Source organism: Zonotrichia albicollis, chromosome 3 (assembly GCF_047830755.1).
Source record: "Zonotrichia albicollis isolate bZonAlb1 chromosome 3, bZonAlb1.hap1, whole genome shotgun sequence".
Lineage (NCBI taxonomy): Eukaryota > Metazoa > Chordata > Aves > Passeriformes > Passerellidae > Zonotrichia > Zonotrichia albicollis.
In genome coordinates this window covers 34,235,892-34,253,466 of record NC_133821.1, presented here as the reverse complement: position 1 = coordinate 34,253,466, position 17,575 = coordinate 34,235,892, and the positions used below count along the sequence as shown (strand labels likewise).

The 17,575-nt window shown below is 35.8% G+C and overlaps 1 protein-coding gene across 7 annotated transcripts in view; it reads left to right on the top strand.

Moving 5' to 3' along the window:
* The window catches only part of SYT14 (synaptotagmin 14), a 92,923-nt gene that overhangs the window by 61,724 nt on the left and 13,624 nt on the right, over positions 1-17,575 (top strand). For 4 of the 7 annotated variants that reach the window (XM_074537136.1, XM_074537134.1, XM_026791093.2 and 1 more), the window contains 2 exons: positions 13,514-13,703; positions 16,746-16,802. In XM_074537136.1, the coding sequence (XP_074393237.1) occupies positions 13,514-13,703; positions 16,746-16,802 (247 nt within the window). The other 3 variants (XM_074537135.1, XM_026791092.2, XM_074537133.1) reach the window with 2 other exon arrangements.

Here is a 17,575-nt window from a genome sequence, read left to right as displayed (position 1 = left end):
GTATTTATAGAGTCATCACATCCACTCGGTTTTTTGAACAATCATAGCGCTGCATTAGCACAATGAAAATTTCCTTAGAGTTTCTGTAAGTACATTCACTTTCCACCTGCAAAAGCTGGCCCTATTTTTCCTTTTAATTACTTAGAAATTTCCAGTCCATAAATAGTGATATAGTGGTGAATGTATGTTTCTTTGCATATAGATATGTATATGTATGTAATAATATTATCTTTACCACTTGCAGCACTTCAATTTAAGAAGAAAAACACTCCAGAGTGGAAAAAAAAGAAGCTACACTAGAAAATGTCCTCCATCTGTTGCTATTAAGTCTTGGTTGAAAATAGGTATTTTCCTTGAAAGAAAGAAAAATAGGAAAGAAGAATTTTGAGTGTATAAAGCAATTTTTAATAACTTCACATTAGAACCTTGTAAAGAATTGATTTCTGGTTCAGTCTGAAGTGAAAAGTAGTTGAAATAGAAAAGGATTTTTTCTGAAAAAAAAACCCCTACCTATCTAATGAACAAAATTATTTGTCCCCCAAATAATATTTCTAATCAAGCAAAGCAACAATAATTAAGGATCAACATAGGTATCATTATCAATAAACACAGAAGATCTCTAAATTGGCAGTGATCACCATCTTCTTTTTTAAGAATTTAACTATGCTTTTGTCCAGAACGAGAATGTTTGTCACATTGTGGTCTGGGCATCCTGGACTAGAAGTGCTTTGGTGTTCCTTGCTTAAGAGTTGCATGTGTGATATATTACAGATATATTGTGGGGAGAAAAAAATGATGATTATCAAGGATGATCCATATTTGGTCATTGTATGTATTTTGTGGTTTGGGCTTTTTTTTAACAATCGATAAGAGAATAAGAGGGGGAAAAGGAAAAGAAAGGAAAATAAATGTATTTTAGGTGAAGCAAAGCAATTAATTTGTTCTGCATTTTGAAAAAAAAGTTGGGATTGATTGAAATGGCATTTCTGGTGAACATGAGTATTGCCAAAGACTCAAAATAAAAGGCTGTTGTATTTAATGACTGAAAATATATTTATTAGTAAAAGCTGAAGTTAAATCATGGATCTGGTGGAGGATCAGCTGACAATAGAGCAGATTCCTCATGGTTCCTTAAGAAGCACAAATCAATCTAATCTAAGGATGAAATGGTTCACCTCTCTAGACCAAACTTTCTTAGTGAAAAGTTTGCTAATTTCACAGCTTGGAAAAAAACCACCCCATGACCCAAAACACTGAATATTCTAAAGGTACTTGCTTAATTTGTGTGTTTTCCATAGGTTTGTGTATAAAATTTACTAAAATAAGTGGAAAAGGGCAATGGATGGGCCATGTATGTGATTGATTGGCGTATCCCACATGCACACTGGTTATTCTTCAGTATTATTTTCTTGAGGTTTTGTGATAGGCAGAATAGAAGCAAGTTCCATAAGGCATGAAAAATTATAGGTTATTCCTTATGTTCTGGTATGGTATGGCATGGTGTGTCAGCATTTTTTATTCTTGTTCCAGCCCCCTCAGTGTTTGCGGGCTGGAACAAGAATAAGGAATATTGGTAGAAGGTGAAGGGATCTTTCAGAGTTTGTTGTTGTAACAGGATTTAAGCAGCTCTACCTGTTGCTGGAAAGGATCCTTCAGAGTCATGATAGCTTGAATGAGGAGCCATAGTCTTCTGGAACTAAGCAAATCAGGTTTTAAACCTTTGGGAATTGATTAACTTCTGAGTTTATAGGTATTTTTATCTTATATTTTATAGCCAATATAATATTTTTTCAGTAAGCAGATTTATTGCAGGATTTAACATCTATTTGTTTTGCAAGAGTGTTAAAATTCATTTTGTTTTTAGGATGCATGACTGGAAGTAAGAGGCATCCTTGGGCTCTTGAGCTCAAGCCCTGGTTACTGAAAAGAGCCAGGTCATCTTGATCACAAAATTGTGAATTTTCATCTGAAAACATTAAGTTGTTTTGTTTGCAACCTGAATTTCTTCATGGCCAAGTTATTACCATTTGTTCTTCTGCCAGCATTGGCCTTGAGCTTAATTAGTTCCTACCCTTCTCAGGTGTTTGCCTCTGGGTATATTTATACACATTGATTGTATTCCTTTTTAACTGTCCTTTTGCTAGAATAAACCAACAGCCTTTACGTACAATTAATCATAAATGTCAGGAAGGAGTTATTTAACAGGAAAAGGTAAGTGCTGTTTGAATTTGGAGATATCCAGTTGCTCAAGGATATTAGTAATTATAAGATCCATGCTGAGGCACATTCTACATTCAGAATTAAATTTGCCCTGTTCAGTGGCAGAGGGTTTTGTTGCTGAGAAGTGTTTACATGTGACAGCTTTTTTATGAAGATATTTCTTGGACACATGACAGGTGTCCTATTTTTTCAACTGCTTCTCATTATATGGATTTTATATATTAAATATACCTTCTGTCACTGAAACTTCCTAATCCATTGAAATATCTATGTTAATCTCTTCTGCAGAAATGTATTTTATTTCCTTCTGTCTGTGCCTGATATTATATTAATGTATTTTATTAGCTAATCATATGCCTTCTGATTGTATAAGAACAGTTTGTATCCTGTGAAGTTCAGTATTTTTTCAGTGATACCTTAAAGCTCTGCATAAGGAATCTGGCTAAAAGTAGATCAGCAAGTCCAGTGCCTTTCAAACATAGTGACAGTTTGACATGAGTGGGGCCTGCAAGTCTCTGGTTATTGTTAAAGTGTTAACAAATGAATGTCATGGTGAAGACATGATACTAGTATGTTCCTTAAATAGGTTTCATGGCTTCAAATTTACAAATATATTCAAAAATATCATTTTCACTCAAGATTTCACCCCGTTTCTCTCCTTCCCACATTGTGTATAATGCCTTGCATTAGCAGCTATTCTCCCCAGTCCCGTTGCCATTTGTCTTTAACAGCCCTGTGCTGCTGCAGTTCTCCCACGTAACAGGGAATTCCTCATCAGCCCCCTTATTTATCACACATTTTCTCCCAAGTTCAGGGCAAATGAGGAGGATGCAGTGAAGCCAATGAGTTGGGCAGAATGCAGTTGTCACTGTTATCTGAGACTGTGTCCCTTTCAGATTTAATAGAAATGGTCCATTGCATCAAATGTTTAATATTCAGGGGTGTAATTCAGCGGTGACAAAATTATGGTTTTGTCAGAGTATAGTTTGTGTAGGAAGATATTTGTCAATGCTTTCAGAGAAATTTTCCTTTAGTACAGCAGAAGACAAATTTTTCTTCACCCATCTTGGAGTTTAGAAAAGCTGTTTATTCCTCTTCAGGAAATCCCTGTGGACCTGTTTTTAGTTACTCTTCGTTCTCACCCAGAGAAATTTTCCTGACAGTGAAAAACAGCCTCTAGTACGATGCGATTATAAAAACATATAAGCAGTTTATTGAGTGAAATCTGTTTGGAAAAGATCAAAGTAACATGGTAATCCACTTCACCATCCCATAGGTTGCTTTTTGGTGTAGAATAACAACAATCAATCAATCATGGTTTTTATTTTGTGATTGATTTGGGAAGTACTCTTTGGGTGACCGAAACATACCTCTTGCTGCAAAGATAATCTGGTAATCATTCATTATGTATCATCAAATTACAAGGTGTTTGCTGGGAAGAATTAAATTTATTTTTCTTTCTTTCTGTAGCATTCTCAATTTCTAACATCTTGAACGCCCAGTGTGATCCCCATAAGAAAGAACCAATGGTGAAGGCAGTCATAAGTGTTTAAAATATTATTTTGTACATCTTTACTATAAAGATCCAGAGTGTCTGGATAATTATTTTCATTAGTGATGGCAATTATGTATGGAGTGTATAAAAATGCTCACTCTTGCACACACACACATGCACTCCACTATGAGGAGAGTGGTTAATCATTTAGTGTGCACTGACATGCCACACCTAAAGGCCAACATGAAATAAAAGGCCTTTATTTCATGTTGGCCTTTAGGTGTGGCATGTCTTGAGTATTCCTTGTAATGTTTATCAGTTCATAAACTTTGCAGAAATAAAGGCTTTCAGAGTGGCATTTCCTTTTTGGGTCTTCTTGTCCATTTTAGAGTCAAGCTGTCAGGTTTTGTGCACACAAAGTAGAAGAGTCACTACTTGTCACCTTACTACTGTGTTCTTACAGCATGATGTATCCAGGATTGTATTTGGAAGGCTAAATACTAAAATTCATATGTATAAACAGAGCTTTATTAGATACCAGTATGATACTTTAGGCTGCTAAAAAGAAAAATTACTAACACTTGTCTAGGGAAGAAACAAAAAGACAAAATACTTTGTTCTTAGTATTTTAACTGGAATTCTACCTAAAATGAAGACTTCCTTGTGATAATATATAAATGCTCTTGGTCAGCTTGTATAAATTATATCCATCAAAGTGAGGGGCCTGAGCACAACCCTTTCAACCCTGAGCACATTTTATCTCAGAATAACTTACTCAATTCATCTGAGTTAGTGGTAGTAATACGCAGAAAATCAGAATTGATCCTTTGATGCAATATGGAAGATGACTCTTGCTGTAAGTTTGAAGAAAGTTAGAAGGTGATTGGAGGATGGTGATAATGTTAGTGAGGCTGCAGGAGAACTTGGCACTGCTTGGCAAACAAAGCACTCTCCCTGTGTTTGGCTGCTCGTGTAATATTGCATGGCAGTACCAGCCAGCAGCAGTCATTGTCTTCATGGTGTTATGGCTGGGGGTAAAAAACATTGACTTTCAACTCCCTTGCTGATACAGATGGGAAGCAAGTTCCTCCATGGGTAGTCAGGTCTATTACCATAACCCTGAATGCAGGACACTGAGAGAATTTTTGGAAGTCAGCAATGTAAAGAATTTCATCTAGACGTCAAAATCATCACTTGGTCACACAGAGTAAAATAACAATTTAAAAACAGGCATGCTTTGCCTTCAGTTAATGAGTTGCTTCAAAGAAGTTACTTACTCAGTTTGGTCCCTACAGTCTTTGATATTTGCAAATTATGGAAGCTATATTTCAGGTGTGGTGTTACTATTCTGAACTTACGATGATGCTTTTCAGGCTCTAAAGTGCCTCCAGTCAAATGACAGGCTGTGAATGACTGTTCCAGATTAAGAGTATTGCTCAAGAGGATTATTGTGAGTTAATCAGAAAAGCCAGTCCATCAGTGGCAAACATATTGTCCAGGATTCTATGTCTCGTTTTGATCATCTTTAGAAAAATAAAATAGAGAAACCTTATCAGTACATAAAGCTAAAAAAGTGAGGTAACTGTGAGATTATTTCATTCTCTGTTGTAAAAGTATGGTCTCCCAACCTGGACTGTGATTTCTAAGAGCAGTAAAGAAAATAATCGTACTGTACATTTCCCAGAAGTGAAAGTTTAGAACGTAAAAGTAAAGATTGTCAGGGTTGTCCCTTGTATGACATTTTCACTTTTGAAGAGTATGAGCTGCTGCTTAACCTTTCTCAAGCAACTCTTTCAGTGGAGGTTCATTTTTTAACTTAGCAACCCAAGTGAAATTTCTGGTTCCCCTTAGAGATGCTGAATTTCCCAAATATTTTGTTTTCCTATAATTTTGATTCTTCTTGTTTGCATATATATGTACACACAAATATCTTCTTACATTTGTTAGTGTCTTTCAAGAAAACTTGGAAGGATCAAAACACAGAATTGGTTCTGTTGGCCATTTTGAGCACCCTTCAGCAAATGCATGTGCACCATATTCCTTCAATTTATTTCCATTGAGGGAAGTCCTAATCAGAGATTTTGCAAGAACAGATGAAGTCACCTAGCCTGCAAATTCATAATGCATGTGGTTGTGGAACTTTTGAATTAGTTTTTGATTTATTTGCTGGATGATTCTTTGTATTACTCTGGTGGCTTTATAGTATAACATAAATCTTCTTCATTATCATTATTCATTTCAGACTTGAGGATCTTCAGGTAATCACTTCTTTTGTATATTCAAGCAGCCTGTATTTGGTATCAGATGAGCATTTCTGTTCACAGGGTGCCCCTAGCAAGGGATCCTTTTAGTCCAAGTGTTTCAGCCTCTTGTCAGGTTTGCCCTTTATATCATTTGACCTTCAGCTGAATCTTTCACAACTCCTGTCTTTCTGTTGGGCTTAATCAGCTGTCAGCTGGCCCCAGGAGAATCCGGTTTATCTTTTCCCTTTCTTTTTTTTTTTTTTTGTGTAGGATAGCTCTAAGAACTGAAGCAGATCCCTTCTGACTGGAAACACCTGGTGGTCCTCTGATCATGAGATTAAACGCGACCTCAGCAAATCAAAAGGGCACCACTAGCAATTGTTAATCACAAAGAGTTTACCTGACAAATACATTCTAAATGTACACTTAATGATATGGGTTTGTTCATTGTGAAAAATAATTGCATATATGTTTATGCAATCAAATACTAATCCATAGATTGACTACTCATAAATTGTACTTACTGTTTGATTGCTGAATCATTCTCTTTTCCCAGACTGAAAGGGTGTAATCAAGAGAAAAATGAAATTATTTGCTATTGATCTCCCCAATGAGCATAGACTCAATCCAGCTGGACAGAGCATTGTCATTTAAAGAAGTCTGTGGTGTTGCAAGCTATCCTACAGTAACATCTCCATGCTCTTACAGATTTGACTGGGAGTAAAGAGAGGGGGGATGTGTGAGTGCATCTGGGTGGGAGCTGTTAGCGTAGCTTCATCAGGAATGCAGGTAAAATGTCTGCATTTTGTGTCAGATGTTCTTACCTAAATTGCTAACACAAATACCTAACAGCTTTTACTGCTTGAATGTTTCTTTATGTACCTGTCTTATCACAGAAAACAGAATTGGATAATAAAAGGCCTCTTGCCTCTTTTCCTCCCCTGGCCCATGGCTGTATAAAAAGCTGCTAGACTTCTGCAGTGTAAAAACAGTACTTTTGCAAATGCTGTAAATTCCATTGTAGGTTTGTTTCCAACTGCCTCCTCCAACTGCTGCTTGGGTTTGCTCTGCAAATTTCAAGCCCATTATGTGTGTGGAACAACCAGGTGACCTTTTGTCATCTGCCAGGGGTGTTATTTCAGTACAGACTTACAGAAGTTACAGAAAACTTAAAATGTTTCTCTTTCAGTAGAAAAATTAATGTTTTGTTCTGCAGAGCTGCTAATTTAAAAAAAAATTAGGCACAAAGTACTAACAGAAAATTCTCATGAGAGAGGAAAAACAACACAGAAATCTCTCAAACCTGTTCAGAATCTTTCAGAAAAGTTGTGTTGATTTGTCATTATTAAAATGTATATCTAATTTTGTTATTTTAATATTACTGCTAAATTATAGTATCTTAAATTTGAAACCAAGCCTTTTTTTATCAGTACAGTATTCTTACTAGATTTTAATTTTTTTACTGATTATTTTAAATTATTTTGAAATTAAAATTTCTGTATTATCATAATGTATCTTAGGAAGTGTGTTGTAGTGTCTATGGTAAATTAAAGCTGTGTATAGAATTTTTAAGGTTTTAGAACTTTGAATGTAGTGAATCAAATAATTTTAATTTGATCTCAGTTTTTCAGTGTTCTATCTGTGTGAAAATGATGTGGGTTTTAGAATTCTGCATCCAGAAGTTTTTCTCTCTTGGGAGTAAAAAATGGGGTAAAGCAGAAGCTTTTGATGAGAAATGGGAATATTATCATTTCAGATAACCTGATTTTCAACTACATTAATAGTATTTAATAATCAAAACAATCCATATTTGATGTGAATACCACTGATGTTGAGTGGATTTATTTGCTAAAATTGGAATTTTTAACTAGGAAGTCCTGGTAATATTTAAAGCATGCCATTTTACCCAAAATAAATGGGTTTTTTTCCCTAAGATCAAGTTGCATAATGGAAAGATTATTAGACTATTTAGTTTCATGTTTGTGATTTAAGTTGACTTAGTAATGCTGTAAAGTGTTAAGTACATGAATAAAAATGCACGTTATACTTAATTGGAACATGCTTCAAGGAAGCTATTAAGCAAAAACCCAAATAATTACCTGTCATAGATAATGACACTTTCCTAAACTTGAATCTTTGTGAGATGCTTAAAACTATATGTTTCAATGTTTGCAAGTTCAGGTTATGAATTTAAAGCAAAATACTGATAACTCTGTGTTCTCCTAATTTTACAGTACAGGACATCTGGCTGTAAACTTTGAGATTGCTAATTATTTTGCATCCCTCCATTTTCAGGGCTGAGTTCATCAGGTGGTTTAAGTTCTCTTTCCCAGGAACGATCTCAAAATTTTTTCAACAGCATTTTAGGTTTGGAATGTGTGAAGTCTGTGGTGCTGAAGCCACTAGTGAAGAATGTGGAGCCCCCAGGTTTGGTTTTCTCCTCTTGGGAGCTGGTCTGGAGCCCCTGTGGGGCTTGGGTGCTCTCCTCACCTCAGCAAGCTCCAAAGGGAACGGGAGCTTCAGGGTTCAGCCCTAGCGTGGGGCTTGAGAGAGATGAATGCTGTCATCTAAAAAGTGTTGGAGACCTGGATTGAGGGTCCCCCTTTGCCTGCTAGAAATCACATTTTCTTCCCTAACCTCTCAGTTGTATTGATCTAGAAGTAGAACAAGTAATGTGCAAAAAAAGTTCTTTGAGATTAGTGGTATAACATTAACATTTAAAATTGGAGAGAGACATTTAGACAAGTAACATGCTGTGAATCAGATTTTTGTTGCTGAAGGATTGTCAGCAAGGTTTCATCTCTTCCGTGTATATTTTGAAAAGCCAAAAGAGTCAGATGCTCTTGTTTCATAAGCCCACAGAGATTACATTGTAACCTGTGCATTGAGGAAAATGAACTTTTAACTGCCTTGAGAGCATGGCCACATTATTCCCTGTCATTAACTCCAGTTGGCTTAAGAGCAGAATTTATAAGCAGAACTTGAGGGTATAGAAAAATAACAGTAGGAAATGAATATGTAAGTAACAAATACTGTGTTTCCATGGAATTGTGGGGAAGGAAGACAAATAAATATGTTTTACGTACATTACCATGGATGCAAGTAGATGATTCTCTATATCTTTAGAGGGGAGAGAAAAATAATATTGGAAATGCTTCTCAGGGTCTGAAGTCTGACGTCATGCATTCTATGTGTCCATGTCCCCTCATGTGGTATGAGGGGGAAAAAAGAGTGTTCTTTTTTTGATTGCCAACTTTTGTACAATGTGAACATAGTCCATACAAAGGCTGCTTAATGGGAATGTTTTTTGTTATGTATTTATTAAGAAATAATGTCTCTTCCCCAGATAATATATGCAAAGAAGTCATCAAGGACAATAGCTTGAGGAATTAGTAATTAAGTTTTTGTAGAATAAGACACATACTACTTTTACAATCCAGTAGAAAGCTGTGATTCTTGTAAGTGTTGATCAAATAAAATCAGACTAACTTTTTTACAAAGTATTATCCTGTGGTGTATATGGGAAAGGTTTTGGTCCTTTGCACACAGCTTTGTGTTAGACAATTCAAAGGCTGAACACTTTTAATATACTGCAGTAAGACAGATATATGAACCAAATATTTGGAATAGACTTCACGATTTTTTTTTGCAGTGCTTACTGTTAATAATGTATTTATGGTCAAATTGACAAAAAAGGGTCAGGATTTAGTATTAATTTCCTGGAGACAACCTCAAGAGACTGTTTCTTGCACTGTGGGCAGATCAGTAACACTTTGACTGTTCGTCTAATTTCTTAAAAATCTACATAGAAGGTTTTGTGACAGTTCTCACTTAGCTCTTCTGGTGCTTCACTGACCTTGAAAAGCCTTTGCTCCTATGGAACCTTAGTCCTTCTTTTCCTTGCTTGTTAAATTACACACAGTGTTTATAGAGGGTGAGAGGGAAGCTTTATGAAAATAAACTTACCAAGACATGATTTCAATCAAATAGTAACTTTTGGTCTGAATCTTAAGTTTCCCACAGGGAAGCAGCAGTAGCAAAGTGGGCTATGGATAGCTTTACAGACAGATTGAATGCAGACCTGCATGGAGGTGAAAAGCATCTGGTTGCACTGTAATGTCATTGGAGCTCCATCTATATTCATGTTGCACCAATGAGCAATTTCAATGTTGATATTTTACAATTTGGCACTTGGCTTTGAAGGTTATATTTGAGCAGGTAAAAGTGTAACTTCTTGTCTTGCTCTTTTCTTGATGAGTTGGTTAGTGCTTTTCTAGAATTCCAACTTGTGTAAACAGAAAAAAACCCTCTAAACAGAAACTTTAATAAAGCTGTTATTTCCACTTTTAGTGCAGCCTCTGACATAGCACAAAGCCAGGTTACTTACCCACAGATGTCATTATCATGAAATATCTTCCTAAAACAATGACTGGATTTCCACAATGTGAACAATGTGCTGGAGAAAATGCTTTTGAAAAGACATCTAATAGAACTCAATATCTCTACTTTTAACTTTGCCCTGCAAGAGAAAATCTTTCTTTAGTTGATGATCTGAGCCCAGTTGATCTCAACTGTCTCTTATGATTCCTGATTCTGGTTTCTTCTCTTCCTCATAAATTTTTTTTTTCTTTTAAAAGAAATTTGACAAAATGTGATCTTGCTCTCCCCTTTCCCTTGTCCCTAAATCTTCTGTTTTCTTCCTTGTTATAGCCACAGAAAGTATACTTTGGTTAATGTTGTTTAATCTTTTTTTACCCAGTAACATCACTCTGTCTTCTAATCTGCTTCGTTTTCCTTCTTAACATTTCACTTTCTCTTGTATTAGGATTTTCCAGTTTATAACTAAGAAGCAGAGTATTTTTAAAATTCATTTGGGTCAGCATGAAACAAAATTATTTGAAATTGAGGTTCTTTTAGAGTGAAAGAGAAAACAAACTGCTGTTTAGATTTTTAATTTTGTGAATTTGATTGCTTTATTTTAATGTCTTGTCCATGTCCCCACAGTTTTGTAGGAAGGAGATCCATAAGTTTATTATAAAATTAGGATTAAACAACATTTATTTGTTTTTCTCAAACCTGTAAAAAAATTTTGGTTTAGAAAATATTGTAGCAGAATATTTAATTTAGATGCTCTCCAGATTTTCATGAAGCTTACATCTACCCGTTCTTTCTGTGCAACACTTCTAAGGTACAGTCATTTAGTTGCATTTCCATCCATTTAGAGTTCTGAAGCATCACCTTGGTCACCTTTCAGCTGGTGAGATCCTTTTACTTGGCCTTGAAAAAGGCAGTCTTGTTCTTCTCCTGTCTACTCAGGATTCTGCTGTAAAGGAAAGATATTTCTAGCCCATGCTTATGTAGCTTTGGAATACCACACATTGAATTTTTCAGTTGTTTTCCTCCTTCTCTATTTTACCACAGAAACTTCTTGTCTTCTCTTTCCCGGTACTTCAAGACTCATTTCCACTCAGGAGTCACTCATTTAATATTCACTGTTTCTAACAGGCTAAACCTTGCTCTGATACCCATTGTAGTGAGTTTGACTCTGTCATAAACTGGTTTCTAAGACACTCTTAGGTCATCAGTAAACTGTACAAATAAATCCCAGTTAGGAAAAGGCACTATCATCACCTTCTCTCAGCATGTCAAAGCCCTTGGAGGACTTGGGGACAATGTTACCCAGCTGCCTTCTTTGTGTTAAATCTCTTTTTTTGTGACCTTGCAGCATGATCTCAATCAAATTTGAGATCTAAGCTTTGAACAGTGTCAGGTGGACTGTGCTAAAATTCCTGGCTCAAAAAATGATAAGGTGAATAAGCACCATGGGGATAATGTGTTAGAATTTTAAAAGACCAGAAAACTTAAGTAATAGCTACAGTTGTGATAGGCTGAGGCTTTCAAGTGTGCAGTGTATACTGTGACTGCTGAATCAAGTCATCTTTCTGTTAAACTTTCTATTTTGTTCCTTCTGTTGAAGTTAGGAATCAAAAGTTTCCTGTTCTATGAATGACAAAAATCAGAGAATGAATGTATACTTGTAATTAATTTTCAGCAATTAACAATTTGCAAGCAGTTTGAAATTTATTCTTGCCACTGAATAAAGAGCTTTTGGAGAAATAACCAAAGACTTAAAATTCTGAATCTGCAGCTTGGGAGAGGGAAGTCAAAGAAATTTGTTGAGGTCCTTCTTCAGTAGTAAGAATGCTTTTGCTAACAACAGTTAATGTTTATTAATGAGGAACTGGATTGCTGCTTGAAACTTCTGCTAGACTTTTGGAAAATGTTCTCTTGAAAAGAACCAGTTAAATGTCAGTAAAATGGATATTATTGTAGGTATCATGTCTTCTATAATTTGAGATTCTATAGTGCATGTGGGATTTGTATGTCAGCTGAAGTTACTTATAAAGTAACTTACAAAGTTAACATTTATCTTGGTGATGATTTGTGCTATTTAGGTTTTAGGTCTGATCTTATGCCCATGTCAGCTGTTGTTGGAAATGATAGAGACATTTGGAATCTGGAAGAATCAGCTTCACAAAATCATTATGACTCCTTGGAAGAGTGATGCCAGGTTCCCAAATGAGTCAAGCCATATTTGAAAAATCTGTGGACCCAATTCACACTTTTTGTGAGAGAATCATAAAGGGATGTGCTGATAATTAAAAAGTCTGTCCTCAGTTACCAAGTACATTGTCATTCCATTGGCTACTTGCCATCCAGTTTTTGTTTTCTGTGGTACCATTCTTATGTGCTAGTGCAAATTAGAATAGGAACAACTATGGTGTGATTACTATGGCAGCATAAAGAAAGTGTATTTTTTCCCTTTGTTTTATGCCAATAATGAGGAGTTAAAATGATAAAAATTAGTAATAGAAACTCCCATTAAAGATGTGATAGAGTGAGAATGCATGAAAGATCTAATTTTTTTGGAAGCTTTCAGGGTGGAAATCAAAGCATTGCTTCCTGAGCTTTGGATGGCTTTCTTCCTTTCCCGCCCATGACAATGAGAGTATTGCAGTTCTGTGTCCCTGGATCCAGTTAAATTCCTTGTAAGCTAATTTATGCTAGACAGAGTGCACTTTTCTAATTGCATGTGTTCTGTTACTTTGCTACTCATAAATTCTCAGGCTAGAGAATAATCTTTATAAAGGATGAATAAGAATTTTCCGTGTTTTATTATCTTCAAGGTTCCACTGGTGTTCTTCATTTTTTGGAAAGTAAAAGATCCAAGGTCTAATGTTTTCCAGGATCCTGACAAATTCTGTTACAGGTCTTACCTTAGAAATTGAAATAAATAGGGATCATAAAGGCTGTTCTTCATCTTCTGCTGTTATTTCTCCTTAATCATAAAGCACCTAATAATTGTTTTAATTTCAGACCATTTTATTGTGCAAATTAAGCATATATTAAGAATGTACATTTCATATTGGGTGGTTGAATGGAACTTGTTATTTTGACTAAGTTGCTTTCAGAATTTTCTATGCATTATTCTAAAAATTGACTTCCCAGTACCATCATTCCATAAGACACACAGAACTTTTAATCTCTTTTAAAGGGTTGTGACTCTCAAATGAGCATGTCAGAAGTGTCCTGCAGTGAAAGTACCTCCTCTTGTCAGTCTCTGGTACATGGCTCAGCTCCAGAAATCCTCATTGGCCTCCTCTATAATGCTACAACTGGAAGATTATCAGCAGAAGTGATAAAAGGCAGCCACTTCAAAAACTTGGCAGCGAACAGACCACCCAGTGAGTGAAAATCTTTTTTCATCCTAATGCTTCTGTACTGGTGGTGCTTTCAGTAGCAAGGACTTCAATCTTATCACTTAGTCTTACCCAATCAAAATGAAATAGAGCAATCATCAACTAATCTGTTTCATGTTTTATATTTCTAGTCAGTTGGGAAATAGCAAAAAATCTAAAATTCAAAATATTAATTGTAAGTTGACAAGCCTGTTTTAATTTTTCATGATGACTGACTAATAAATTACCTTTATCATAATGATTAATTGCTAAATTACTAATGCCTCACATCACAGGCCAAGAATAAAAAAGTCAGTGTTTAAAGAGAAAGTACATGCCAGTTAATATTAATATAAACATTCTGAACAGTTATTGCTGTTCCTGGAGGGGTTGATGCTGCAGTCTTTAATTGCCTATGTGCCTGTATATATGTGGTAATATATGTAATTTGGGAATGTCAGTAAAGCAAGGAGCAACCACTTGAGGCCTTTGGCATATTTACTGTACAGGAGGAATGTTCACCATCAGAAAGGACTTGAATTGTGTCTTCAAGCATTTGTTCAAAAATACATGTCTGAAATATCTGTGAACTTTATATACTTCTTAAGTAGAGCCAGATGGAATGTCACAGGGAGAGAATGTTATTACTGTCTCTAGCTCTTTGATATAGCTTGAGAAAATTCAATAACAAGCTTTTTTTTTCTTCTTTTTTTTTTGATTTTTATTGTTTTTTAAGATGGTGGGTCTGATTTACGTAAATGTTAATAAGAAATACCTACCTGTTCCTTGTGATTTTGTCAGGAGGCTCAGGTTTTAGCTACTCTTTCTGGCTTTAAGCCCCAGATCAGTATGGCACTAGCAGATTATCTGCTACTGGATTATGTATTAGGCTGCCAACATTTTGTAAGTGGTTTGCACATCTCACTTTGTCTTCAGAGTTTAGGAAGTAAGCCAGAGTTGATAGTGATGCTCTCTCCTCTTCCTCATTTTCTTGACCCATGTTTGTTCTATTCATAGTTGGCTCACCTTACTCTGCTCTGCTTTCTCTATACTTTTCACACTGATGGAGCCAGGCTTTGCTAGCATGGCCAGAGAAGGAAGGCAATAGATGAATCTAATACTTCTACATAATTGGGCAGCTGTCCCAGCGTCACCTGTTTGGAGACAAAGTGTAGAAACAGATGGGGAAAGCCAAAGAGGACACTGGAGTGTGGGGAGAAGTTAAAGGGAGAGATCTCCTGTTCCCTTAAACTTAAAGCAAAACCAGATGCTTGTCTTTCTGGAATCTCAGAGATGGCCAGTTTTTATTTGATATTTAGAGTATGCAAAGTAGTACTTGTTTTGAAAACAGAGATGTTATTCCCCAGTATGTTAATTCCCAAAATGTGCTCAATGGGCTCATGCTGTGTAGCTAACAGTTGTGAGTGTCACTGGGGTCAAAAATCTGTTTCAGATTGCAAGAAAGGAGCAGAGAACATGGCACGTAGCCCTGTAAAATCATGGTCTGTCTAACCTTTTCAGAGGGAAGAGCTTCCATGCTACCTTTTGTCCCTGTGAAGGATAGGGGAAGGATTTGATAATAACAGTGGTCCAGTTCTGTTAGGGCAAATGTGGGTTCGGAGTTCTGTTGTTTCTAGAAAGCTGGAAACTAGTGAGCTTTCTGGGTCTGGTAAAACCATGCACAGAATATTTTGGAATCCAGATTTCCCCTTTGGGCTGTTTTGTGCCATCCCCCTCCCCTGCCCCCAGCTGTGGTGGCACCTTTTAAACTCCTGGACGCAGATCCGTGCTACTGCCATATCCTAATCCCATACATCATGGACATCTGCCAACCTCAATCTGTGCCATCATTTCCCCAAATTAAAACTAAGGCCTGTAGGGATGATGAGGTTGATGATGATGATGATGATGAAGAAATGTCCTGTTCACAATTGTTGTTTGGACTATCAGTGCTCCAGAATCCCAAGAAGTGCTGGAAAGTATATGCACAGTTCAGTTTTCATTCATGCATTGAGGAACTGTGATAGAAATGGAAGCAATTACTCTTTCCCACATTTCTGTAGTCTAGGGCTTGGGAACTTGAGAATTTTTTTGAAGTGCCTCTGCAGCAAATATGAACTGAATACTAAATTTTAACTTCTTACTAGTACATCCTCCTCTACTGCATATTTATATTACATAGTAACTCATTTAGCAATTGAGTACAGGCAAATGGGCCAAATCCTGCAGGCAGTAACAGTGGATGTGTCTTCTTTGTTTCTCTGTGTGACAGTTGATATTTTGCCTAAGAAAAAGAAGCTTCTCAGTTTTCCCTGAGGTTCAGTTGAAAATATGTTGCATATTAAATGCATGTGTGTGTATATGCATGCACACACACATTAAATCCATAAATATGTGGATTTTAATAAGCAAGGTGTTTACATCCTAAATAGAGACCCATTGCTGAATTTTAGATATAAGTGACCCTCAGTTCTTTTCAGGATAACATCGGAGTCATTCTTGTTCCCCAGTTCATCACTACTCAAGAGCTGAAGTATTACAATCAAATATCTGTAATTAGAAAAGCTAAAGGCAAAACCAGCTTGGTTTTCAGTTCAATTATTTTTCATTTTATTGCTTAATATATGAAGTTTAATTACTTTAATGTGCAGTTTTTCTAAATATGCTGGAGTTTGCATGAAAAAGCATAAGGTTTGATAAGGATATAGTGATCTTTACCCAATCTGCTATAATTTAATAATTTGCACAATTCTTGCTATGGTAAGTGTGGCTTAGAATCCAGTGTCTATTAGTCCTAAGATAACCCATTATGTAAGCAATGTAATTTTTGTTAAAGATTACACAAAAACTGCACAAAATTTCCGTTTCATTAAATTTTACCTAACAATCCTTTTGTTCAGTCCTTTTTCTGATCTGTGCTGCTAAGCTTTCATGTTCTTCCACTCCAGTGAGTAGTGTTTCCTCTTAAACTTTAACCTTTGATCCTCTCTCACCCAACTATTGACATCTGGTCATTATTTCTTTTACTGCTTTCCACCCCATTGTCAGACGGACTGTTCTGTTGTCTAAAACACTTGATAGGTGGACAGGTTTATATAATCCGAGGTGAGTTCCTGTAGAAACTAATTGGATGTTGTCTTTTTCATGCAAAAGAAACCTGCCAGCAGAAAATATCCACAGCTGCCTACCATGCCAATTTATAAAAGTATATGTTTATTTTTTGTGGCACTCTTTAATGCAAAAGTTGCATTTGTCTCTGATTATGGATGTTGGGGTTTCAATGTACTTGCAAAGTGAAAATACTCGATGTGTTTTTTTAGGATAAACTCCAGCCTTTAATTGATATTATCCATTAATATGAAAAGATAGGAATAAAAATTAAATATGAGATTGTTTTATACCATTTTGTATTTCCTATCATTAGTTAACTTCATGAAATGTGCATCCTTCTGCAGGAGCATGATTTGGTGCCTTTAGTCCAATGAAAATAGATATTTAAAAATAAGGGTTTATACCCAAATGCTAACACATAATGTGCACTTACTGCATTACTTGCATCAGCTTCTTAAGTGTATGCTTAAAAGCACCATACAAGCTACGTTTTGAACAATCATCTTGAATTGTGCAAAATCTTGCTTTTCTTAAAACACGCAGTAAATGTATTCCTTCATGAATCTAGGAAATAATAGGGTTTTTTTAATTGTGTAAACTGCCATCTTTGAATGCACTTTGCTACATTTTGGTTTTCAAGATAAATAAAACTGAAAAGCCCAAAATGAGAACCACATCCATGCAGAGATTATTCTTAAGCATTTTATCCTGGCTATTTTGATATCATTGCTGCATTTTGACATCATTTTCTTTTCCTCTTCATTAAT